This window comes from Felis catus, chromosome B1, assembly GCF_018350175.1.
Source record: "Felis catus isolate Fca126 chromosome B1, F.catus_Fca126_mat1.0, whole genome shotgun sequence".
NCBI lineage: Eukaryota > Metazoa > Chordata > Mammalia > Carnivora > Felidae > Felis > Felis catus.
The window spans coordinates 44,415,469-44,440,670 of NC_058371.1; the positions used below are offsets into that span (position 1 = coordinate 44,415,469).

Consider the following 25,202-nt stretch of genomic DNA (forward strand, 5'->3'; position numbering starts at 1 on the left):
AGAGAGAGACAGAGCATGAACGGGGGAGGGGCAGAGAGAGAGAGGGAGACACAGAATCGGAAACAGGCTCCAGGCTCCGAGCCATCAGCCCAGAGCCTGACGCAGGCTCGAACTCACGGACCGCGAGATCGTGACCTGGCTGAAGTCGGACGCTTAACCTACTGCGCCACCCAGGCGCCCCTGTACTTGCATTTTAAACAAGCACTCCAGATGACTTAGAGGCAGATAGTGTGGGATCTACACTTTAAGAAACACTGCCTTAAGCAGATAAATTTTAGGTTCCCAAGAAGGCCCAGTAGGTAGGCTCAGAAAGAGAATATTTTATGGTATATCGCTCAGAACACACATACACATACAATTTCACTGGCTATTGTTTACAGTTGTATATCAGATCTTTTATCAGAAAAAAAAGGCAAAATCTGAAACAAACCCTACCTTTCCCTTTCAATTGTCTAGTGCAGGAGGCAGCAAACTTTTTTCTGTGAAGAGCCAGACAAATATTTCAGGCTCTGTGGGCTATAAGGTTTCTGCCACAACTAATTAGATCGCTTGTTGTAACACAAAAATAGCCAGAGACAAGAGGTAAACAGATGAGTGTGGCTGTGTCTCAACAAAACTTTGTTTGCAAAAGGAGGGGTTACATTGGGTCTCCAGTGCTAGGCAGTTTGCTGACTCCATGCACTAGTACAAAAGACAATGCTAATTGCCAGTAAGCTGCCTAAAGAGCAAAAGCAAGAGTCTAAGGGTCATGAAACAACTGGATTTTATATCCCGAGTTGGAAAAACTGCTAGGCATCAATTTTGAATTCCCATGTCTTTACAAAATAAACCATATTTCAGCATCAAAATGTATGCGTTGAGTGCCTATCAAGGCATTAGGTAAGAGGATACATAGTTTTTGGAGGCAGAAGTCCTCAATACCTAGTGGACAGCTAGGCATCCTGGAGAAAATTCCACTGTTGTCTTGGATGGTCTGACTATAAAATAACAAGAACAGGGCTTCAGGCTGTGATGGTGGTTCTCAAATTCAAATGAATGGAAGAATATGCTAAGTAGAGTCTTTAAAATGTAGATTTTTAGGGGTGCCTGGGTGGCTCAGTCGTTTGAGCATCCGACTTCAGCTCAGGTCACGATCTCACAGTTTGTGAGTTCTTGTGAGTTCGAGCCCAGCGCCGGGCTCTGTGCTGACAGCTCTGAGCCTGGAGCCTGCTTCGGATTCTGTGTCTTCCTTGCTCTCTGCCCCTCCCCCACTCATAGTCTGTCTCTCTCTCCTTCAAAAATAACTAAACATTAAAAAATAAAAAAAAAATTTAAATAAAAAAAATAAAATGTAGATTTTTAGATCCAACACCCAGAGCTTCTTATTAACTAAAATAGTTTAATCAGAGGGGTCATTGAATCTACATTTTAACCAAGAATATACAGGCAGCCGCTGTGAGGCAAAGTGCTTAAATCAAGAAACAGAAGGTCTGAGCTAGAATTTTGGCTATGCCACTACCTTTGTTTATAAGATAATATTAGGGGCACCTGCATGGCTCAGTCGGTTAAGTGTCTGACTTTTGATATCGGCTCAGGTCATGATCTTGTGGTCCCGAGATGGAGCCCCATGTTGGGCTCCATGCTAAGCTCAGAGCCTGCTTAGGATTCTCTCTCCCCCTCTGCTCCTCCCCCACATGTGAGTGTGTGTATGCACATGCTCTGTCTCTCAAATAAACATTAAAAAAAAAATAAAGAATGTCAGAACTAGAAGAAACCTTACTGATATCCAGTGTGATGTTCTCTTCCAACCCAAAGTTGGTAATTTTTGTTAAGTCAGTCCATAAACCATTCATGAAAACACAATGTATGAGCATGGAGCCTGCATGGGATTCTCTCTTTCCCTCTCTCTACCCCTCCCAACTCACACATGTACACTGTCTCTCAAAGTAAATAAACATTAAAAAAAAGAGTTGTTTTGAAAATTCATTGTATTACTTCATAGCCCCAAATGAATAGTTCCTGCCCTCAATTTAATAATCTTAGAATGTTTTCACTTTGAGGAAAATGATACATACTTTCCCTGTGATTTCTCTGTCTTCCTGCAATGAAAGCTGTTTTAGAGGCCGATAACCTAAGAATGTCAGTTTAAGCTGTGCAGCAAGCTGGCTTTCCACCAGCCCTGGGAGGTTTCCATCAAGGCTTCCTTCCTGTTGGCTACGGCTGTCAGAATGGGCTGTAGGGGCCCAGGGCAGGTGCCTATGATAGGCCGCTTTGGCATATTGATTTTTTTTTTCAACGTTTATTTATTTTTGGGACAGAGAGAGACAGAGCATGAACGGGGGAGGGGCAGAGAGAGAGGGAGACACAGAATCCGAAACAGACTCCAGGCTCTGAGCCCAGAGCCTGACGCGGGGCTCGAACTCACGGACCGCGAGATCGTGACCTGGCTGAAGTCGGACGCTTAACCGACTGCGCCACCCAGGCGCCCCCATATTGATTATTTAAAATAAAAGTTACTGAAGAAACAGCTGTGCAGGAAGGACACTCAGATTATCCTCTGTCTCTCTGAAAACAGGAAACAAATCTCCCCTGTGAAAGGTACACTCGCTGCACCACGAGGTAAAGAGACATCCTTACCACCCAGAGCTAGGAAATCTAGAGCCAAGAAGGTTGTGTAAACAACCCTTGTTATTTTTTACTTATTTACTACCCCAACCCAAATTCTGTTTACAATTCCTTACTAATTAAACCTCCCAAAGTTAAATTTTCTGTGTCCTGTCAATTCCTCACAAATTTGTCTCTTTGTCTAAAAAGTATAAAAACTGGTTGCCTTGGTCACTTCTTGAGGTCTCAATTTCAGTATTGGGCCTCTGTGCACATGTAATAAAACTTTGGGGTTTTTTTTCCTATTAATCTGTCTCATGTAAATTTAATTCTTAGTTCAGCTATGGAAGACCTTAAGAATAGAGGAAGAATTTTTTCTTCCCCTCAGAGCCAGTGTAAATGTAGCAAACACAGATGTAAAAATGTAACACTTTAAGAAAAAAAACTAGGAGAGAATCTTCAGGAACTGGGGTTAAGTAAACCAGTGGTTCTGAGAGATTTGACACCAAAAGTCCAATCCTTAAAAGGAAAAAATGATAAATAGGTTTTCTTCAAAATTAAAAACTTTTGCTCTGGGAAAGACTCTGTTAATAGGATGAAAACACAAGCTACTGGGGCGCCTGGGTGGCTCAGTCAGTTGAGCGTCTGACTTCGGCTCAGGTCATGATCTCACGGTCTGTGGGTTTGAGCCCCACGTCGGGCTCTGAGCTGAGGCTCAGAGCCTGTGCTCAGAGCCTGGAGCCCGCTTCGGATTCTGTGTCTCCCTCTCTCTCTGACCCTCCCCCATTCATGCTCTGTCTCTCTCTGTCTCAAAAATAAACATTAAAAAAAATTAAAAGAAAAAAAAAAGACAAGCTACAAAAATAAAATATTTGCTAACCACACATCCGATAAGGGACTTGTATCCAGAAAACAAAGAATTCTCAAAACTCATCAGGGAAGACGATGGAGCCCAAGTGTGCTTTCAATACTGTTTTTCAGTAATAGGAGCCAGGGCTTCTTGGAGAAAAAACTGATTCTAGGACTAGAACAGGACAAGCCTGGAAAAACCTTCTAGTACCAGAAAGTAAGGGAAGGGAGTCAAAAAAGCCACATACAATGACGACGGGAGGTATGTCAAAAGGACACAACTGAGAGTGCTCCCAACAGCCAAAACAAGAGAATTGGAGGAACAAAATAAATAAGGTAGTATTAGATCGTAACATAAAGTATAAAATAAGCATTTGAGTCCATACTGATAAAAATGGTTACACAGACAAATAAATGGGAGAATAAATTTCCCTTGCAGGGAAATTCCAAATAATTTACATAGATAAACACACTCAAGAAGGTGGAGGATAACTCCCTATTTCTTAAGTCATGTAGTGACTTCCTTCCAAAGAGTGTAGTATGAAAAAGGGGGGGGGGGGGAAGTAATTTTATGTGGAGAAACCCAACAAACATTACCTCAGCCAGGTGATTAAGGTTAACATCAACAGTATAAGTTATGTTGATAGTATATATGCATTTGATACATGATGAGATGGGCACTTACCATTTCTGTGGTCTTCCTCTCAAAAACCCACAGCCCCACTGTATATGAGAAAAACATCAGACAAATCCCAGTTGAGGGGCAGTCTACAAAATCTGACCAGTACTCCTCAGGACTGTCACAGTCATCAAAAACAAGGAAGATCTGGGGCGCCTGGGTGGCGCAGTCGGTTAAGCGTCCGACTTCAGCCAGGTCACGATCTCGCAGTCCGTGAGTTTGAGCCCCGCATCGGGCTCTGGGCTGATGGCTCAGAGCCTGGAGCCTGTTTCCGATTCTGTGTCTCCCTCTCTCTCTGCCCCTCCCCCGTTCATGCTCTGTCTCTCTCTGTCCCAAAAATAAATAAACGTTGAAAAAAAAAAATTAAAAAAAAAAACAAAAAAACAAAAAAACAAAAAAAACAAGGAAGATCTGAGAAACTGTCACAGCCAAGAGGCTCTTACTATATGATGAGTAAATGTAATGTGGTATTCTTCATGAATGGGATCCTGGAAGAGGAAAAGGATGTCAGGTAAAAACTAAGGAAATCTGAAGACAGTATGCATTTTAGTTAATAAAAATGTATCATTATTGGTCCACTAACTGTGTCAAATGTATAACACTAAAGTGGTAATAGAGTGTGGAGTATATAGGAACTCTGTAGCATTGTAAGTTTTCTGTGAATCTAAACTATTCTAAAATAAGTTTATTAGAATAAGTCCCCCAGAAATGGGCAAAAGAACAGACATTTCACAGAAGAAAATACACAGATGGCAAATAAGCACATGAAAAGTTGTTCAACATCATTAACCATCAAAGAAATGCAAAATGATTAAACCACAATGAGGTATCACTATGCATCTGTTAGAACACCTTAAATAAAAAATAGTGACATCATCAAATACTGGTAGGGATGCAGAGAAATTCATACCTGCTGGTGGGAATGCAAAATGGTGCAGCTGTCCTAGAAAAGTTTGGTAACAGCCTACAAAATTAAGCATGCAACCACTCTATGACCCAGAGCTGCATTCCTGGGCATTTTTCCCAAAGAAATGAGAACGATGTCCACACAAAAGCCTGTACATGAATGTACATAGCAGATTTATTCATAATAGCCCCAAACTGGAAACTAAGATGTCCTCAACAGGTGAGTAAACAAATAGTGGCACATCCGTATCATAGACCACTACTTAGCAATAAAAAAGAACTATTGATAGAGAACTTGAATGAATCTCAAAAGAATTATGCTGAGTGAAAAAAAAAAGCCAATCTCTAATGGTTACAATACTGTACAATTCTACTTATATAACATTCTTGAAATGGCACAATTCAGAAATGGAGAACAGATTGGTGATTGCCACGGGTTTAGAATGGTGGGAAAAGAGAAGTAGGTGTGGCTATGAAAGGTCAATAGTAAAAATAATTGTGATGGTGGAATTATTCTGTATTTTGACTGTATCAGTGTCAATATACTGGTTGTGACACTGCAGTAAGTTTTGCAAAAATATTACCATTGGGGGAAACTGGGTAAAGGGTACATGAAAGCTGTGCATTATTTCTTAAAACTGCATGTGAATCTACAATTATCTTAACATAAGAACTTTAATTTGAAAACATAATACCCCCAGTAAATTTGAATTTCAGGGAAACAATCATTTTTAGTATTGGTATATCCCATACAATATTTGGAATATATTTATTTTAAAAAATGATTTGTTGGGGCATCTGAGTGACTCAGTTGGTTAACCTTGATTTCAGCTCAGATCATGAGCTCATGATTCATGAGTTTGAGCCCCACATCGGTTCTGCACTGACAGTGTGGAGCCCGCTTGGAATTATCTGTCTCCCTCCCTCTCTACCCCTCCCCTACTCACTCTCTCTCAAAAGTAAATAAACATTAAAAAAAAAAAAACTTCAAAAAAATGAGGTTATTCATCTGAAATCCAAATGTAACTAGGAGTCCTATAATTTGTCAGACAATACTACTCAGCATTAGCTTATGAAGACAGAGTACATATTGTAAAAGAAAAGGAGATTTAAGGATTGGCTGACACAAAATGTGCTCTAGAACCCAGAAACCCCTAAATCCTCACTTTCAGCAGCTGGGACCTCCTGCACCTCACATTTCCTGACAACAAATGTGCCCACTACTCCTGGTAAGAAAAGCCACATGGAGTATAAACCCTCCTGTTTACACACAGGAATGAAAATGATCAGATAATCTATCCTTCCCATTTTCAGATTTAAAAGAGCTATCCCCTGGGGCACCTAGCTGGCTCAGTCAGTTAAGCATCCAACTCTTGATTTCTGCTCAGGCGATGATCTCACGGTTCATGAATTCAAGTCCCGCATCAGGCTCCTTACTAACAGTGCAGAGCTTGCTTGGGATTCTCTCTCTCCCTCTCTCTGCCCTTCCCCTGCTTGCGTTCTGTCTCAAAATAAATAAATAAACTTTAAAAATAAAAAGAGCTATCCCCCTCTAACAAAGATTATGAAAAAAACAAAACAAAACAGAATGGTCATGAAGCACTTTCTAGAAGTAATTTTGGGTCTCCAGTATAACACTAGAATCCAAGAACCACCAGACATGTAAGAAAATATCTCTAACATGATAAAGTTGAAGATCAAAAAAGAAAGGAAAATGCATTTTGGAGGAAATTCATTATTCAGTAAAAAGAAAACATCAAGAAATTATCATTAATAATCCTCCAAGATAAGGTGCTTACAACCACAGACAAAAGCAGAATTCCATAAGGGAACACAGAGAACAAAAAGATTCTTAAAATTTAAAAATATAGTCAAAATGTAAAACTCCAAATGAAGATTTAGAAGATAAAGGTAAGTAAATCTCCCACAAAATACTGCAAAAAAGGCAAAAAATAAAAAAGAAAGCAAAATGAATCAAAGAACCAGCCTAAGAGGTCTAGACAGAAACAGGAATTCTAGAAAGAGTTAACAGAGATGAGGGTGATGGAGGGCCAAAATTAACAAAGTCAAGACAATGTCATAGGGCTTAGGATATAAGTTTCCAGAATGAAAGGTGCCCAGTAAAATGCACAAAAAACAGACCCACACCAAAGCTATATTGTTAGGAAATTTCATAAGAGAGGAGACAAAAATATCCTACAAGCTTCCAGAGAGAAGGATTTTATACAAAGGGTCATGAAAACACATTCTCAAATATGCAAGATGTTAAAAAAACTATTTCTCATGCACCCTTTTGCAGGAAGCTACTGGAGAACATGCTCTACAAAAATGGGGGAATAAATTAAGAGAAAGACATAAATTACAGAAAAAAGGAAACCAGGAGAAGCCAAAAGAATCCCCAGGATAAGTAGAAGATCCCAGAATGACAATATGCACTAGGAACATACCAGTTCTACAGTCAGAAGGCTCCAGGGTAGACTTCTTCAGGAATTTGAAATTGACAAAATATATGGCTGAACATCTTAAAAGATTTACATAAATGATGAAGGGTTTGAGGTCAAATTAGTTATAAGTACATGAGCAAACTCAATAAATAAGATAAAGGATTAATTGCAGGGAAAAGAAGTTGTTCAGAAAAGGAAATGTATTCACAGTTTACAACATTACTGAGCTCTGGTTAGCATTTACATGGTCATAATAATGTACAACAAAATCATCGCATAGATTGGGGGGTGGATTTTGAGTACGGGGGGGATGAGGACTGAGATGTGTGTATTGTAGGGGCAGAGAGTTAAACCTAACCCTCCACCCTCTGTAATAGAAAATCAGTAGAAATGACCTACAATTGATAAATCAAAAGAAGCAATACAATTATGTCATTACAAAACATGGAGAGGCATGTGGCTGGCTTAGTCAGTACAGCATGCTACTCTTGATCTCAGGGTTGTAAATTCAAGCCCCATGTTGGGTGTAGAGATTACTTAAAGAAAACAAAATCTTTTAAAATATAAACAAAAATTTAAAATATGGAGATAACACCTAAAGGAGTGAGAAAAAGACCAAACACAAAACCCAAAACCAGCAAAAGGAAGGAAATAATAAAGATGAGAGCAAAAATAAATGATATAGGAACTAAACAATAGAACAAAAAATACAGGGATAATTTTTTAAAACCTCAGTTAAAAGTCGTTGCTTGTGGGCAACAACCTCTTCGCCCTTGGCTGCAGCAACTTCTTACTTGACATGTCTTTGGAGACAAGGGAAACAAAAGCAAAAATGAACTATTGGGACTTCATCAAGATAAAAACCTTCTGCAAAGCAAACAGACAGCAAAACTACAAGGCAACAGACAGAATGGGAGAAGATATTTGCAAATGAGATATCAGATAAAGGGTTAATATCCAAAATCTATGAAGAACTCATCAAACTCAACACCCCCCCAAAAAAAATAATAACCCAGTGAAGAAATGGGTAAAAGACATGAACAGACACTTTTCCAAAGAAGACATCTGGATGGCTAACAGACATGAAGAAATGGTCAATATCACTCATCATCAGGGAAATACAAGTAAAAACCACAGAGATACCACCTGTCAGATGGCTAAAATTAACAACTCAGGCAACAACAGATGTTGGCAAGGATGTGGAGAAAGAGGAACCTTTTTGCACTGCTGGTGGGAATGTAAACTGGTGCAGCCACTCTGGAAAACAGTATGGAAGTTCTTCCAAAAATTAAAAGAAGAACTACCCTACAACCCAACAATTGCACTACCAGGTATTTACCCAAGGATATAGGAGTGCTGTTCCAAAGGGGCACATGCACCCCAATGTTTACATAGCAGCATTATCGACAACAGCCAAAGTATGAAAAGAGTCCAAATGTCCATTGACTGATGAACAGATAAAGAAGATGTGGTATATAGGGGCACCTGGGTGGCTCAGTGGGTTGAGTGTCCGACTTCAGCTCAGGTCATGATCTCACAGTTCTTGAGTTCAAGCCCTGCGTCGGGCTCTGTGCTGACAGCTTGCCTGGAGCCTGCTTCAGATTCTGTGTCTCCCTCTCTCTGCTCCTCCCCTGCTTGCTCTCTCTCTCTCTCTCTCTCTCTCTCTCTCTCTCAAATACATTAACATTAAAAAAAATTTTTTTTAAAGAAGGTGAGGTGTATATATCTACAATGGAATATTACTTGGCAATTAAAAAGAATGAAATCTTGCCATTTGCAACAATGTGGATGGAACTAGAGTGTATCATGCTAAGTAAAATTAGAGAAAGACAAATATATGACTTCACTCATATGTGGAATTTAAGATACAAAACAGATGAACATAAAGGAAGGGAAGCAAAAATAATATAAAAACAGGAAGAGAGACAAACCATAAGAAACACTTAAATACTGAGAACACACTGAGGGTTACTGGAGGGGTTTGGGGTAGGGGGATGAGCTAAACAGGCAAGGGGCATTAAGGAGGAAACTTGCTGGAATGAGTACTGGGTGTTATACGTAAGTTATGAATCACTAAATCCTATTCCTGAAATCATTATTACACTACATGTTAACTAACTTGGATGTAACTTAAAAAAAAAAATAATTTAAAAAAAAGTTGTTGCTTTTGTAAAAGAAAACACAGGACTGGGAGCAGGAGCATGGTCCCTGTCACAGAATTGACTCTTTAACCCTATAACCTCCATAGAATTATTTGAGTCTTTAAAACTCAACTTTTTAAAAACGAAAAAAAAAAAAGATGAAAAAGAAAAAATTCCAGTCATCAACTACCCATCTCCCAAAAAATGCCTGGGTGGTTCAATCGGTTAAGCGTCCAACTGCAGCTCAGGTCATGAGCTCATGGTTTTTGGGTTTGAGCCCCACATTGGGCTCCACACTGATACTCCGGAGCCTGTTTGGGATTCTCTCTCTTGCCTCTCTCTGCCCCTTCCCCACCCATGCTTTCTCTCTCTCTCAAAATAAATAAATTAAACTAAAAAACAAAACAAAAAAACAAAAACCTTTTGTAAATGCCAATTTAATCTATATTCTTCAACTTTTTAAAAAATCTTCCTATCATTAATAGAATTATAGTAACCACTACAGAACTGTTTTTAAAACCCTATTTTTTAAAGCATTTAGAAGAATTCCACACCAACAAAGTAGAAACAAGCATAAACCACCATACCAGATACTTCATTAGGGCATATCTGTCTAAATATTTATATTGGCATTTACATTTGAAACATTAGTGGCTTATTATAAAGAAGACATAGCTGTGTTTAACATGCCAGGTCTTGGTAACTTTATTCAAGCTTTTGACAAAAACTACCCCCAAAGTAATATAAATTTAGAGACTTCTAGAAAGTCCAGATGTGAAATTCCAAGACAATTTTGAATTTAGTCTGGACTCGATACTGAGTCAAATACTGAACCAAACCCACAAATCATAAATACTATTTTCCTTCTTAAGTTCATTATATTTTCTCAAACAGGTTACCAATTTAGCTTTCCTTTCTTTGATATTGGTATTTGGAATCATTTTAACACGGTTTACATCTTTAAGTTCTAAATTTGTACTTATCTTGAATATCTTACTATAATTAAAAATATAAATCCGAATGTGATAACCCTTCCTTACATAAGAATCCCAATTAATAAATGTAGAAGAAATGAGAGAAATAGAAAGTCACCATTAGAACACCACAGTAGTAACTTACACAAGCAAGATCTGGCAATGGGTGCGAAAATGAGTGGGCAATAGTTTAAGCAGAAACAGGACATTTGCATAGTCTCAAAGTAGCTCCAGCAAATAGTCATTACAAAGAAAAACATAGTAATTTTACAGTAGAGAATCCTAGCAGACACCACCTCAGTGATTAAGGTTAACAACACCAGAAATACATTATGACATCAGATGTCATGATACACTGTCACAGATTGGAAGACACTATGTAGACATGACAACTAAGTGCAAGGTGGGATCCTGCACTGGATCTTGGAACTGTAAAAGGACATCACTGAAAAGACCAAGAAAATCTCTACTTTTTAAACTCTCTACTTTTGTTAACAGTATTGTATCAAGGCTAATTTCTTAATTTGACAAATGTTCTATAGTTGTATAAGATGTTAACATAAGGGAAAGTTCAATGAAGATGCACATAAACTACTCATTTTACAACTCTTCAGGAGGTCTAAAATTATCTCAAAATTTTAAAAAAATCTGTTAAAAAAAACATACACACATACATATGTGCATAATGTATGTGTGTGTATAAAAATCAAAACTTTGTGGAAATTGGTATCTTGGGCCCTCACTTAAATAGTTAATAGTATTCTCTCCTGAATGTCACTGTCTCACTGGTTTCCTTTAAATTGGCTTTAAGGTTCTCCCCCTTCTAAATTTTTAGTATCAAGTACAATTTTCTAATTTTCATAGAAAACCTTTTTTAACATTCTTACCTTAGGCCAAAAATAAAAATCCTAGAATAAAACTGCCACCATATTATTTCATAAAATCATTCATCCCATCCATCAGACCCAGCCAATATCTTTACTCCATTTCTTCTCATCATACGTTTGTTTGGCGTTGTTTAAAAGGAGAGGAGATGGCGGATAGATTTATTAGCACTAATAGGCCTGATAGTCTAGAAAAAAGTTATCACTTGGATATCTTAAGAAACAGCTGTTTTTCCAATAACAGATACTGTATACTAGAACTCACTTCTGATAGGAAAAGTAAGTCATTTACCTAAGTCTCTTCCATACCATAGCATGAAGCTACCCAAGCAAGCCCAGCTAAGACCCTTTCAATATCACTTTCTTAACTCTGTCTCTGAAATGACTGTTACTAATGGTAATAAACATCTTTTTTATAAAACAATTTACTCTAAGGACATAAAGGTAAACATCAAATATGCCTTTAAAAGAAAATTTCCCACTCTAGCTATGGCTGATTCATTCCCTGAGCATGAATCCTTTTTTATCCTTACTGTTTTTGACTATCAACTGAGGTGAAATCTGCCCATAGGGATCTTGATGGTGAACCTAGTATTTTAGATGGAGAAGCACATTTCCAGATGGTCACATTTATTACTTTTGCAGTTATTTCTATTCACTGTGGCATTTAATTTTTCATCCCTACCTATCAAAATGCTCTACATGGAAGCAGCAGTAGTGAAAAGACGATGGGGGGGGGGGGGGCGGGAGGGGATTAAGGAAATTTTAAGGTGGATCTTTATCCAAGTATAATAAAAAAGCAAAAAAGAAAATGGCCACAAACATCTCATTCCTATGCCCCTGCCATCTCCCAATTCGCCTTCCACTATTAACATGAAAAGTAGGAGTGGTAAAACTCTACCCTAAAGATCTATACAAAAAAGGAGACAAGATACCTCAGGAACTCAATACACATTGCAATATGTTCAAGTGGTGCAAAGATAGAAATTCATTCAGAATTGCCATACTATCGGGCTACCAATATAGTCTCTTGAATAATTATATTAAACATATTACTACAAAACGTACCAAGAAGTAGAGAATAATACTATATTTATGAACTGCAAATAACAAAACAAAACAGAGGTCCAAGAAGGCTAAAGTCCAAGCTGTAATTTACACATGAAGTGTATGTTGAAAGCAGTCACAATGTACAAAAATGTGACAAGTAATCCAGATGTTTAAAAAAACAGAGCCTGTTTGCCTCAGATTATATCCAGTCTCATCTGGTAGGTTTTTGATAAGCCTGTTACATAAAGCATGTTTCCCTCCTGCTGATAAGAAGCAGCTTGTAGATATCCACAAATTTCTTAAGGAGTGAGTCTACTTGGCAATAATGGTAACTCCACAGTTTCCTATTACATTCATTGGTCTGAAAACTGAAAACAACTCATAACTAAAATGTTCTTTCAAGTCCTTTACCAGTTTTTCAAGTTTTAATCAAAGGAAAGTTGGAATGTATTGCTTCTTGTCACCAACAAGCATTTCAAAAAGAGGGTTAATTAACCAAAATCAAGAGTTCTTTGGTCAAGTTAGTAACAGGCTTCCCGTTTGTTCTAAGTCCTTCATAATCCTTTTTTTTCCAATTTTTCCAGTATGGCCTGGATTTTACAAACAGCCTCTTTCCTGGCCTGCCGGACAGAGTCCTGGCCCCCAGTCTCAACTGAATCCAGTTCCAAAAGTTCCTTAGTTAGCATTTCTTCCAGAAGCCAGTATGCTTTGTCTGTCTTTTTTCCTACGAATTCTTCTACTTCTTGCTCAAGATATTGGACCTTCTCCAGCACATGTATGATTTTTTTAATACTTGGGGGAGTACCTTCATCTGAAGATAGACACTCTTCAGGAAGATTATCACTTTGATCTTGATTGCTGGGGTGTTCATTGGTGGCATTACCATAAAGCTGAGGCTCAGCACTGTACTGGACTTGGGAATCCAAAAGATCTGAATTATCATTGTTCATTGTTCCCGAGGACTCGTACTGATGGACATTGCAAGGAAAGTTGTGCCGATTCATGCCTTGATCTGATTGGCTGTAGGTGTAGGAGGAGTCCTTGGAGTGGGAGAGCAAAGAGGGGAAAAGAGCTGTTTTAATGTCAATCCATCAACATCAGAGTGGTTAGCCAACATCTTTCACCAGACCGTGAAGTACATGAAAAGAGTCCCCACTAAAAAAACTAGGCATCCCTCCTTAACAATTTGAGGAAAACACAACCCTAAAAAGACAAAAGGAGTGCTCTGTCAAGTAAAAGGCAGAGAATTCCTGAGTATAATGAATCTACCCTGAAGTGTTCATCCTCATGAACACCTCACAATCACTCCTTTCCACCTCACAATCCACCCAGTGACTTAATAAATAGGAATTAGATAGTCTTCCTCTGAAGAGTTAAAACCTAAGACAGACCTTAAAAAGGAATGTAGCCACAGACAGATGATGTTTATGTCTGTGGTTTATACAATTTCACATTGATATCGTCTTCTGTGTACTGACTGAGGTAATAAAATGCAATCTTTGATTTTGTTTAACATTCAGATAGCATTACAACAAACAGTAAATGAGCGTTTTTCTGTCTTTTACAAAAAAGATGCGAACCTATAACTGCTCTAAAAAATAAAGTGTATTAAAAAAAAGAGGAAGAAACTGGGCTAAAGCTATAGGTAGTAATCACCAACTTTTTGCAATTAGTCCCCATTTAATACACACCAACGCAGGAAAGTTTCATGTTGTGCCTTTTCAATTACCCAAACATGAAAAGAACAATGTTTAGAAGGCCTCTTACCTTGGGCTGCTGGGGTGGTGGTGAGTGAGGGGACTGAGGAGAGCTGCTGCTGGGCCATGATGAAGTACTCTCACTCATGTAGAGATTCCCAGGTGGTGCTGAGGGCGCAGCTGAAGGCCAGGGGTAACGGGTTCCCATTCCATAAGCACCAGGAGAAGCCCATGAGTCCTCCTGTTGTCGTACAGTTGGTCCTGGTTGTGGAACACTACGATTACCATCCCCATAAGGATAATGGGGCAGTGTCATTCCAGGGTTCTAGATTGAAAGGAAGGAAATATGCTGGTCACTGCTAAAAACAAAAACAAAAACAAAAACAAAAAAACCTGAACGAAGTAATGAAAATAACTCTAGTATCAACAGATTGAGATGCTTCCTCTCTCCTTAACAGATGTACTTTGGAGGCTACCAGGCTAAGTGGTAGCATCTCTAATCAGTTGCAGTCATTTCTTCACGCCCAAAAAAATCTTCATTCTGGGGCGCCTGGGTGGCGCAGTCGGTTAAGCATCCGACTTCAGCCAGGTCACGATCTCGCGGTCCGTGAGTTTGAGCCCCGCGTCAGGCTCTGGGCTGATGGCTCAGAGCCTGGAGCCTGTTTCCGATTCTGTGTCTCCCTCTCTCTCTGCCCCTCCCCCGTTCATGCTCTGTCTCTCTCTGTCCGAAAAATAAATAAACGTTGGAAAAAAAAAAATTAAAAAAAAAAAAAAAACTTCATTCTGAAGATACCAGGGGCAGATTTAGAGACAATCAAACTCAGAAGGAAGAAGGCTTAAAATTCAATGGCTAAATTATAGCATAAATCTGTCCCAAGATACGAGAAATAAGTGGACCCATATGCTATAAGGCATAACAAATTAAGATGTATCAGAACTCCCCTTGAAGGGACAGAGAAACAAACATGGTATCACTCATAGAATATTAAACAAATAAAAACCCAACAGATAACTGCTCACCTGTGAAGCAGGATATCCTGGAACCTGCCCCCGAAGAGAGGGTGCTTCAGTCTGGCAGTCCTGCTGAGGATACAGCCAACGAGAGACTGGGGCTGGGCTGTTGCCAGGTGAACGGTAAGTGCTTGGAACCTCTGGGGAGTAACTGGTCTGAGTATATCCAGGTGTGTAATAAGCCCCAGAGTAGGATGCAGTATTCGCCCCAGGGCCAGGAGGGTATGGTGGACCATATGCTCCATTTGTGTAAGAATTCAAAGTCTGTTTAAAAAAAAAAAAAAAAGAAAGAAAGAAAGAAAGAAAGAAAGAAAGAAAGAAAGAAAGAAAGAAAGAAAGAAAGAAAGAAAGAAAGAAAGAAAGAAAGGAAGAAAAAAAAGTGACTGAGTAGAAGAACTGAAGTGCTCTGACCTAATACCCAACTTTGAAAAGTTTGGGAAGGGACAAAGGTCAGTAACTAATGAAAATATGAACTGCCTAAGCAATCTGTGAAGCATTCTTTCTCTCATGTATTATGGCCATATACCATATATTAAACTCAGATTATCACTGTAGAGTTTGTGTTGTAGCAATGACAGGGTATATTGTGATGAATGAGGAAGTGAAGGCCTCAGGGCTGTGCTTCCCAAACACTTTTGTAAGTATACCCAACAATTACAACTGACAGTGGAGAACCTGTGCCTGCCACCTAGAGAGGGGTCCTGGGAGACCTAAGATGATGGCTAGTCACAGAAAAAAATAACCAGGGTACAACTAAAAGAGAAGACTAGAGGAGCACCTGGGTGGCTTAGTCGGCTAAGCATCCGACTTCAGCTCAGGTCATGATCTCACAGTTTGTGGGTTCAAGCCCCACATCAGGCTCTCTGCTGACAGCTTGGAGCCTGGAGCCTGCTTCAGATTCTGTTTCTCCCTCTCTCTCTGACTCTCCCCCACTCATGCTATGTCTGTATGTCTGTGTCTGTCTCTCTTTTAAAAATAAACATTAAAGCAGGGCGCCTGGGTGGCTCAGTCAGTTAAGCGTCCAACTTTGGCTCAGGTCATGATCTCGTGGTTCGTGAGTTCAAGCCCCACATCAGGCTCTCTGCTGACAGCTCAGAGCCTGGAGCCTGCTTCAGATTCTGTGTCTCTGTTGCTCTCTGCCCCTCCTCCACTTGCACTGTCTCTTGCTGTCTCCAAAATAAATAAACATTAAAAAAAATAAAAATAAACATTAAAAAAAAAGAAGAGAAGACTAGAGAGACCAAGCTCTGCCATGGGCTTTGTGTTTTATCTCTCTGAGCTTTTCTCTACCAGAAAAATGGAAATCATAAACTTACCTGGTAGGACTACTGTGAAAATTAAATGAGCTGATATATATATAAATGCTTAGCACAGGGTCTGGCACTCGGTATGCTCAATAGATAGTAATTATTTATATCATTGTTGTTATTACTATTATGGCAATATCAAGAAATGAACCCAGATCTGAAAAGTACAAAGCCCATGAAAAGCCTACGTTCTTTGTACTATCCCACTCTGCTTCCCAAGTAAATAACAACAGGCTGCAATGAACTATTGGGACCTCCCCAAAAAAGAAAAGCTTCTGCACAGTGAAGGAAACAATCAGCAAAACTAAAAGGCAGCCGACAGAATGGGAGAAGATATTTGCAAATGACGTATCAGATAAAGGGTTAGTATCCACAATCTATAAAGAATTTATCAAACTCAACACCCAAAAAATAATCCAGTGAAGAAATGAGCAAAAGACATGAATAGACACTTCTCAAAGGAGACATCCAGATGGCCAACCGACACATGAAAAAATGCTCAACATCACTCATCATTAGAGATACAAAGCAAAACCATAATGAGATACCACCTCACACCTGTCAGAATGGCTAACGTTAACAACTCAGGCAACAACAGATGTTGGCGAGGATGCGGAGAAAGAGGATCTCTTTTGCACTGATGGTGGGAATGCAAGCTGGTGCAGCCACTCTGGAAAACAGTATGGAGGTTCCTCAAAATATTAAAAATAGAACTACCCTATGACCCAGCAATTACACTACTAGGTATTTATCCAAGGGATACAGGTATACTGTTTTGAAGGGGTACAAGCACCCCAATGTTTATAGCAGCACTATCAACAATAGCCAAAGTATGAAAAGTGCCCAAATGTCCATCGATGGATGAATGGATAAAGAAGATGTGGGGTGTGTGTGTGTGCGCACACACACACACACACACACACAATGGAGTATACTCAGCAATCAAAAAGAATGAAATCTTGCCATTTGCAACTACACGGGTGGAACTGGAGGCTATTATGCTAAGTGAAATAACTCAGAGAAAGACAAGTATATGACTTCACTCATGTGAGGAATTTAAGATACAAAACAGATGAACATAAGGGAAGGGAAGCAAAATAATACAAAAACAGGGAGGGGGACAAAACATAAAAGACTCTGAAATATAGAGAACAAACAGATGGCTTCCGGAGGGGTTGGGGGGGGGGGGGGAGATGGTCTAAATGGGTAAGGGGCATTAAGGAATCTACTCCTGAAATCATTGTTGCACCACATGGTACTAACTTGGATGTAAATTAAACAATAAATAAATTATAAAAAATAAAATAAAATGTTTAAAAAAAAGACTACAGAGGCAAATTCCTCATGTGTTGCTGTCATTTTTTTTTTAAGATTTTATTTTTAAGTAATCTCTACACCCAATGTGGGGCTCAAACTCAGAACCTCAAGATCAAGAGTCTCATGCACTGCTGACTGAGCCAGTCAGGCGCCCTGTTCATTATAGTTTTAAATCACCCATCCACACTACTATTGGCACCCAGAATCCTAGGTTAGATATCCAAATGAATTACAGCCAAACTTTACATTTAAATGACTATCTTAATGTTTCAATTAACTTCTGCTTCATCTTTCTTAAATGCTAAAAACACAGAATCAAGTTTTCCAGTAATTGTCTAAGACTACATAATCTTTTCCACTTCGGGTAGAAAAACAAGCAAAGAATCCTATGATGTTAACCAGACTTACTGTGGTGATCATTATGCAATGTATGCAAATATTGAATCATTATGTTGTACATCTAGAACGAATACAATGTTACATGTTAATTACACCTCAGTTAAAAAAAAAAAAAAAGACAGCTGGGGCGCCTGGGTGGCTGTCGGTTAAGCGTCTGACTTTGGCTCAGGTCATGATCTCGCCATTTGTGAGTTTGAGCCCCGCATTGGGCTCTGTGCTGACAGCTCAGAGCCTGGAACCTGCTTCAGATTCTGTGTCTCCTTCTCTCTCTGCCTGTCCCCTGCTCATGCTCTGTCTCTCTCGGTCTCAAAAATAAGGAAAACATTAAAAAAAAAAATTTTAAAAAGACAGCTGCTAATAACCGAAAAAATAATAGTCAAATTTGATTTCTAGTCTAACACATCAAAAAATGAGATGGATCGGGACATCTGGGTCATTCAGTCAGTTAAGCACCCAACTCGATTTTGGCTCAGGTCATTATCTCACAGTTTATGAGTTCAAGCCCCACATCTGTGCTGACAGTGCATAGCATACTTGGGATTCTCTCTCTCTCCCTGCCTCTCTCTCTGTCCCTCCCCAGCTTGTGCTTGCGGCTCTCTGTCTCTCAAAATAATTCTTTTTTAAAATGAGATGGATCAAAGTGGCAGGACAATCATAATTCTGTAGAAAATAAAATCTTAGCCATATTTTTATGGCAAGAGGATAAAAGACAGGGTATTATCACCACATGGCCAAAAAATTCCATGCAAGGACAGGTGCTTGGAAGATCCAGCAAGGCATTCCCTAACCAGAGGGATGACTGAACCACCCCTTGTTAAAGCCACTGGAGGGCTGTTAAGATCTTCCACCTAGATGTGCCTAAAAATAGAATCCTTAATACAATGTATGCTGTTAGAAACTTGATAAAACATCATGTGGCTTTTTGTACTATTATTCAACTTCTAGAAATTCTTCCTAAGGAGCAGATTCAACTACAGAAAAAGTTATAGGCATGAATTTGTTCAACACAGCATTATTTATAATCACACAAAACTGTAAACAACCTAAATTTCCTGTAATAATGGAATGATTAAGTACATTACAGGCTATTCATTGAGGGAATTTTATTGTCTTAAAATTCACTGTTAGACTGACCAGACATTTAATGATATTAAAGAATTATTTTTAGTTTTTTTAAGTTTTAAAAATGACATTGTTATGTTTTTAAATCTTCTTTACATTTTAAAGATATATACTTAAGTATTTACAAGTAAAATAATATGGTGTCCAGAATTTACTTCAAAATAACTCAAGGATACAGATGAAACAAGAAGTCTGTGCACTGATATTTACTGAAACTAAATGAGTACATAGGAGATTAGTGGGCTACTGTCATTGCTTTTGATTATGTTTGAAAATTTCCTTAATGTTAAAAAAAAAAAAACTTCACCTCTTATTTTACCCTATAACATGCAGAGTACATATGATAAATGAAAAGCCATACAAAAAAGTTTATATACAATAAGTTTAAAGCTGTGTAAACATAATAGGAAAAATGCAAAAACAAATTTACCAAAATATAGATCTTTTAGGATGGCAAAATTAGTATTTTCCTCCTTTTCTTTATTTCCCAAATATTTAGTAATAAAGTTGTATTACTTTTGTAGCAAAAAAAAAAATTTTATGCTATTACAAATGTCGTGAAATCCCAAGTGTGTCTAGAATCCAGCAGGCTGCCAGGACCAGAGCAACTTCATCAGTGTCCAAGTAGACTATTTTACTGAAGGGAAACTTGTGTCTAAGGAAAAGAAGTTACAATTTGAAAACTGTCAGCTGATACAGCAACAGATAAAATCTGAAAGAGAAACTATAAGAATTAAGTAAAATCTTTGACAGTTATTAAATTTCTGTAAAAGTCTCATTCTGGCTTCCAGAAGCAATCAAGAGACTGGAAACTCAGAAATCCCAGTTGCTACTCTTGTTCTAGATGTAAATATAGATATTACCTAGCATTCAAAAGTCAAACTAACATCACATCACCTGGCGTCTCCTTGCAAGCTAAAAATCACCCATATGAATACTTCTTCCAACAGTCAATTTCACAGTTGATGGACTGTTGTATAGATGTAGAATCCAAAGAGGAGAAAAGTGGTCAAGTCTCTCACACAGACAGCGATACACTGTTCGGTGGATTCCCTTTCCATTCTACAGCAACCAGACCTAATCCAAGCAAAAACAGATTACCTTTCAGCAACACAGTTCCTCCTACTGTGCTTCTCTTGAAAAACATGGAAAGTTTCACCACAAAAGTGCTCCAAGAGTCATAATCTTCAGCAGTCGACATCAACTTGAATTTCTCTAATACTCATTTTTGGAACTAACAAATCTATGATCATCCACAGGTTGCTTCCTCTATTTATAGAACTTTTCCAATTTTTGTCTCACAGGAGCTCCTGACCAGTTTTTAATAGGCTGTAGTTTACAACCTAGTTATCCTTCAAATTCAATGAAATTTCTGACCAGTGTCTTTCTGTATCATGGTTTCTCAATTCAGAACCCTATCAAAGGACTTCAGTATTTTTTGTTAGAACTTTGCCAGTTCCTCAAAGTGTTAAACACAGCAGAACTACCTACCGCATGACCCAGTAGCTCCACTCCTACATATATAACCAACAGAAAAGACATACGTCCACATAAAAATTAGCAAACAATGTTTATAACAGCATTATTCATAACAGCCAAAAAGTGAAAAAGACTCAAATTTCTATCAACTGATAAATGGATAAAATAAATGTGGTATATCCATAGAATGGATAGTACTTGGCCACAGACAGGAACAAAGTATCAATACATTGTCACAACATGGATGAACATTATGCTAAAAGAAAAAAGCCAGTCACAAGATATCAAATGTGATACGATTCCTGGGGTGCCTGGGTGGCTCAGTCTGTTGAGCATCTGACTCTTGATTTCAGCTCAGGTCATGATCTCACAGTTCGTGGGATCAAGCCCCATGTTGGGCTCCATGCTCACAGCACAGAGCCTACTTGAGATTCTCTCTCTCCCTCTCTCTCTCTGCCCTTCCCCTACTTACGGTCCCTCTGTCTCTCAAATTAATAAACATTTAAGAATATATGTTATATGATTCAGTTTAATGACATGTCCAGAATAGGCAAATCCATAGAGATAACAAGTATACTAAAAGTTGCCAGGTGCTAGGGGGAGAGAAGAATGGGGTGATAGGTACACAGTTTCTAACTGGGCTGATAAAAATATTCTAGAATAGATAGTGATGACGGTCGCACAATCTTGTGAGTAGACTAAAAACAACTGAATTGTACATTTAAAGGGTGAATTTTATGATATATGGCCAAACCATAAGCATATCACATTAAGCAATAACAATGTGTGCCTCTCAATTTCAGTCACAGGAATGCAGATGACAGAAGTAAAATACAAGTCTGTGATAAGTGGTAACATGGTTTTGGGGCGCCTGGGTGGCTCCGTCGGTTGAGTGTCCGACTTGAGCTTAGGTCATGATCTTGCAGTTCATGAGTTCAGGCCCTGCATCTGGCTCTGTGCCGACAGCTCAGAGCCTGGAGCCTGCTTTGGATTCTGTGTCTCCCTCTCTCTCTACCCTTCCCCTGCTCATGCTCTGTCTCTGTCTCTCAAAAATGAATAAACATTAAAAAAAAAAAATTAAGGGGCGCCTGGGTGGCGCAGTCGGTTAAGCGTCCGACTTCAGCCAGGTCACGATCTCACGGTCCGTGGGTTCGAGCCCCGCGTTGGGCTCTGGGCTGATGGCTCGGAGCCTGGAGCCTGTTTCCGATTCTGTGTCTCCCTCTCTCTCTGCCCCTCCCCCGTTCATGCTCTGTCTCTCTCTGTCCCAAAAATAAATAAAAAACGTTGAAAAAAAATTAAGTAGTAACATGGTTTTTTCTTTATTTTGTGTTCCATGATCTCCTACAACCTTATCCTAAAGTTGATTTACACATAATCATTATGAAAAATCAATTGCTTTTAGATTTTCTTTAAGTAAAATAAGCAAATCTTGCTCTAACTTCAATGAATTCTTCTGGCTCAAAATCAATCTTAAAGGATTATATAACCAAATTGATAAGAAAAAAAGGGAACATGATTCTTTTTTTAATTTTATTTTAAATGTTTTTTATTTATTTTTGAAGGAGAGAGGGAGAGAGAGAGAGAGAGAGAGAGAGAGAGAGAGAGAGAGAGACAGAGGATGAGTGGGGGAGGAGCAGCGAGAGAGGGAGACACAGAATCCAAAGCAGGCTCCAGGCTCTGAGCTGTCAGCACAGACCCGATGCGGGGCTGGAACTCACAAACAGCGAGATCACGACCCCAGCCGAAGTCGGACGCTTAACCGACTGAGCCACCCAGCCACCCCAGGAACATGATTCTTTTAATGAATTAATTATTCAGCCCCACAAAGAAACTTATTTTCATTATTTCAGCCTCCATATCACCAGTAAGTCAGAACAGAATTGAACATATTATTTGACTATTTGAAATCTATCAGAAGAATTATATTAATGTTTTATGGTGATCTGAAAATTTAATTCTGCAGAGAATATCAGTTTACAGAGAATTCTGACCTGGATCTAAATTCAGATCCTTTGAAAGCTACTAAAATGCAACTGCTTTAAATTTGTATATACTACAGTCTTATTTTTAAAAAAAGTACTTGCATATGCAAAGATGGTACCTCAATAGAAAAAAAAATGTGACAATTATTGCTTTATTAGGGTTGGCAGATTATGGGTGACTAACTTTTTAAACATTTCCTCATTTCCACAATGATACAACCATGGTGAAAAGTAATTTGGCTATATTTAATTAGCATGTATACCAAACCCCAACAATTCCATACTCCAGGAAAGTTCTTTCCTCAAATGTATCCAATAGAAAAATGGAAAGCAATGTTGAGTAAAAAAGCAAGCTGCAGGAGAATGCTAGTATGAAACCACTGATATCAAGTTTAAAAACAAGTTAAATAATATTATATAAATGTGTATACAAGTAGTACAAGCACAAAAACACATATGAGATCAAAATATAACTTCAGGAAATAGAAAGAAGTGTTATATGTGACTTCAACTGGGTTTATTTTACCCCCCTTTAAAAATCTGAAACAAATGTGGCAAACTTAATTATTGACAAAGCTTGGGGCACCTGGATGGCTCAGTCAGTTACACATCCGACTTCCACTCAGGTCATTATCTCACGGTTCATGAGTTTGAGCCCAGCAATGGGCTCTGTGCGGAAAGCTCAGAGCCTGTAGCCTGCTTCAGATTCTGTGTCTCCCTCTCTCTCTGACCTTCCCTGGCTCACACTCTGACTCTCTCTCTCTCTCTCTCTCAAAAATAAACATTTAATAAATAAATAAATAAACAGTAAAAATTTTTTAATTAAAAAAATTTGACAAAGCTAGGTGCTGGATAAAAAGATGTACGGGGGCACCTGGATGGCTCAGTCAGCTAAGCATCCAACTTCGGCTCAGGTCATGATCTCACAGTTCCTGAGTTTGAGCCCTGCATTGGTGCAGACCTTGCTTCAGATCCTTTGTCTCCCTCTCTCTTTCCCTCCCTTGCTCTCTCTCTCGCTCTCAAAAATAAATCAACATTAAAAAAAGATGTACATATTTTCTGTATTTTTCAGTTACTTGAAATATTTAAAATTAAATATTTGTCCTAAGAGGTCAGTTTTTTTGACATCAAAAGCAAAGGCAACAAAAATAAAGGTAAACAAGTGGGACTACATCAAACTAAAAAGCTTCTCCATGGCAAAGGAAACCACCAACAGAATGAAAAGGCAACCTACTAAATGGAAGAAAATATTTTCAAATCATGTATTTGATAAGGAGTTAATAACTAACATATACATATATACATATATATATATATATACATATATACATATATATATATGAACTCATAAAACTCAATAGCAAAAAAACAAACAATCCAATTAGAATATAGGCAGACAACCTGAATACTTTCCCAAAGAAGACATACAGGTACATGAAAGGTGCTCAACATCACTAATCACCACGGATATACAAATCAAAACCACAATGAGATATCACCTCACACCTGTTAAAATGGCTATTCTCAAGACAATAATAAGTGCTGGTGAGGATATGGAGAAAAGGGAACCCTTGTGCACTGTTGGTTGGGAATGTGAATTGGTATAGCCACTATGGAAAGAAAACAGCTTGGAGATTCCTTGAAAAATTAAAAATAGAGTGACCCAGTAATGCCCCTATTTGCAATATATCCAAAGGAAACAAAAAAACTAACTCAAAAAGATATCTGAATCCCCATGTTCATTGCAGTATTACTTACAATAGCCAAGACATGGAAGCAACCTAAGTGTCTACTGATGGATGAATAAAGAAAATGTGGTGTATACAAAAACAATTTACTATTACCCAGCCATAAAAAAGGAGGAAATGTTGCCATCTGTGACAACACAGATGGAAATAAGTCAGACAGAGAAAGACAAACACTGTATGATCACATTTACATATGCAATCTTAAAAAAAAAATTCGGGGCGCCTGGGTGGCTCAGTTGGTTGAGTGTCCAACTTCAGCTCAGGTCATGATCTTGTGGTTCATGAGTTCGAGCCCCGCGTGGGACTCTGTGCTGACAGCTCACAGCCTGGAGCCTGCTTCAGATTCTGTGTCTCCCTCTCTCTATGCTCCTCCCCTGCTCACACCCTGTCTCTCTCTCAAGAATAAATAAAGATAAAAAAATTTTTTTTAATAAAAAATAAAAATTCCTAAATTCAGATAACAGACATGGTTGCTAGAGGTGGGGCCAGGGATGCAAATGACTGAAGGGCGTCAAAAGGTACAAACTTCCAACTTCCAGCTATAAAATAAGCAAGTCATGAGTAAGTAAGATACAGCATGGCGACTATAGTTAATACTGTATTGCATATTTGAAAGCTGTCAACAGAATA

General features: G+C 38.6%; 2 protein-coding genes across 4 annotated transcripts in view; both read right to left on the reverse strand.

The window, feature by feature from the left end:
* The window catches only part of DDHD2 (DDHD domain containing 2), a 43,436-nt gene extending 31,044 nt beyond the window's left edge, over positions 1 to 12,392 (reverse strand). Inside the window, exon 1 of the mRNA XM_045055564.1 lies at positions 10,722 to 12,392. Within this exon, the coding sequence (XP_044911499.1) occupies positions 10,722 to 10,836 (115 nt within the window). The 5' untranslated portion in view covers positions 10,837 to 12,392. The remainder of the gene's footprint in view (positions 1 to 10,721) is intronic.
* A 143-nt stretch (positions 12,393 to 12,535) lies between these two features.
* BAG4 (BAG cochaperone 4) overlaps positions 12,536 to 25,202 on the reverse strand; it is a 30,792-nt gene continuing 18,125 nt past the window's right edge. For 2 of the 3 annotated variants that reach the window (XM_045055569.1, XM_045055568.1), the window contains 3 exons: positions 15,228 to 15,482; positions 14,278 to 14,532; positions 12,536 to 13,550 (listed from right to left, as the gene is read on the reverse strand). In XM_045055569.1, the coding sequence (XP_044911504.1) occupies positions 13,065 to 13,550; positions 14,278 to 14,532; positions 15,228 to 15,482 (996 nt within the window). In that variant the 3' untranslated portion in view covers positions 12,536 to 13,064. The remainder of the gene's footprint in view (positions 13,551 to 14,277; positions 14,533 to 15,227; positions 15,483 to 25,202) is intronic. The other variant, XM_019828561.3, reaches the window with a different exon arrangement.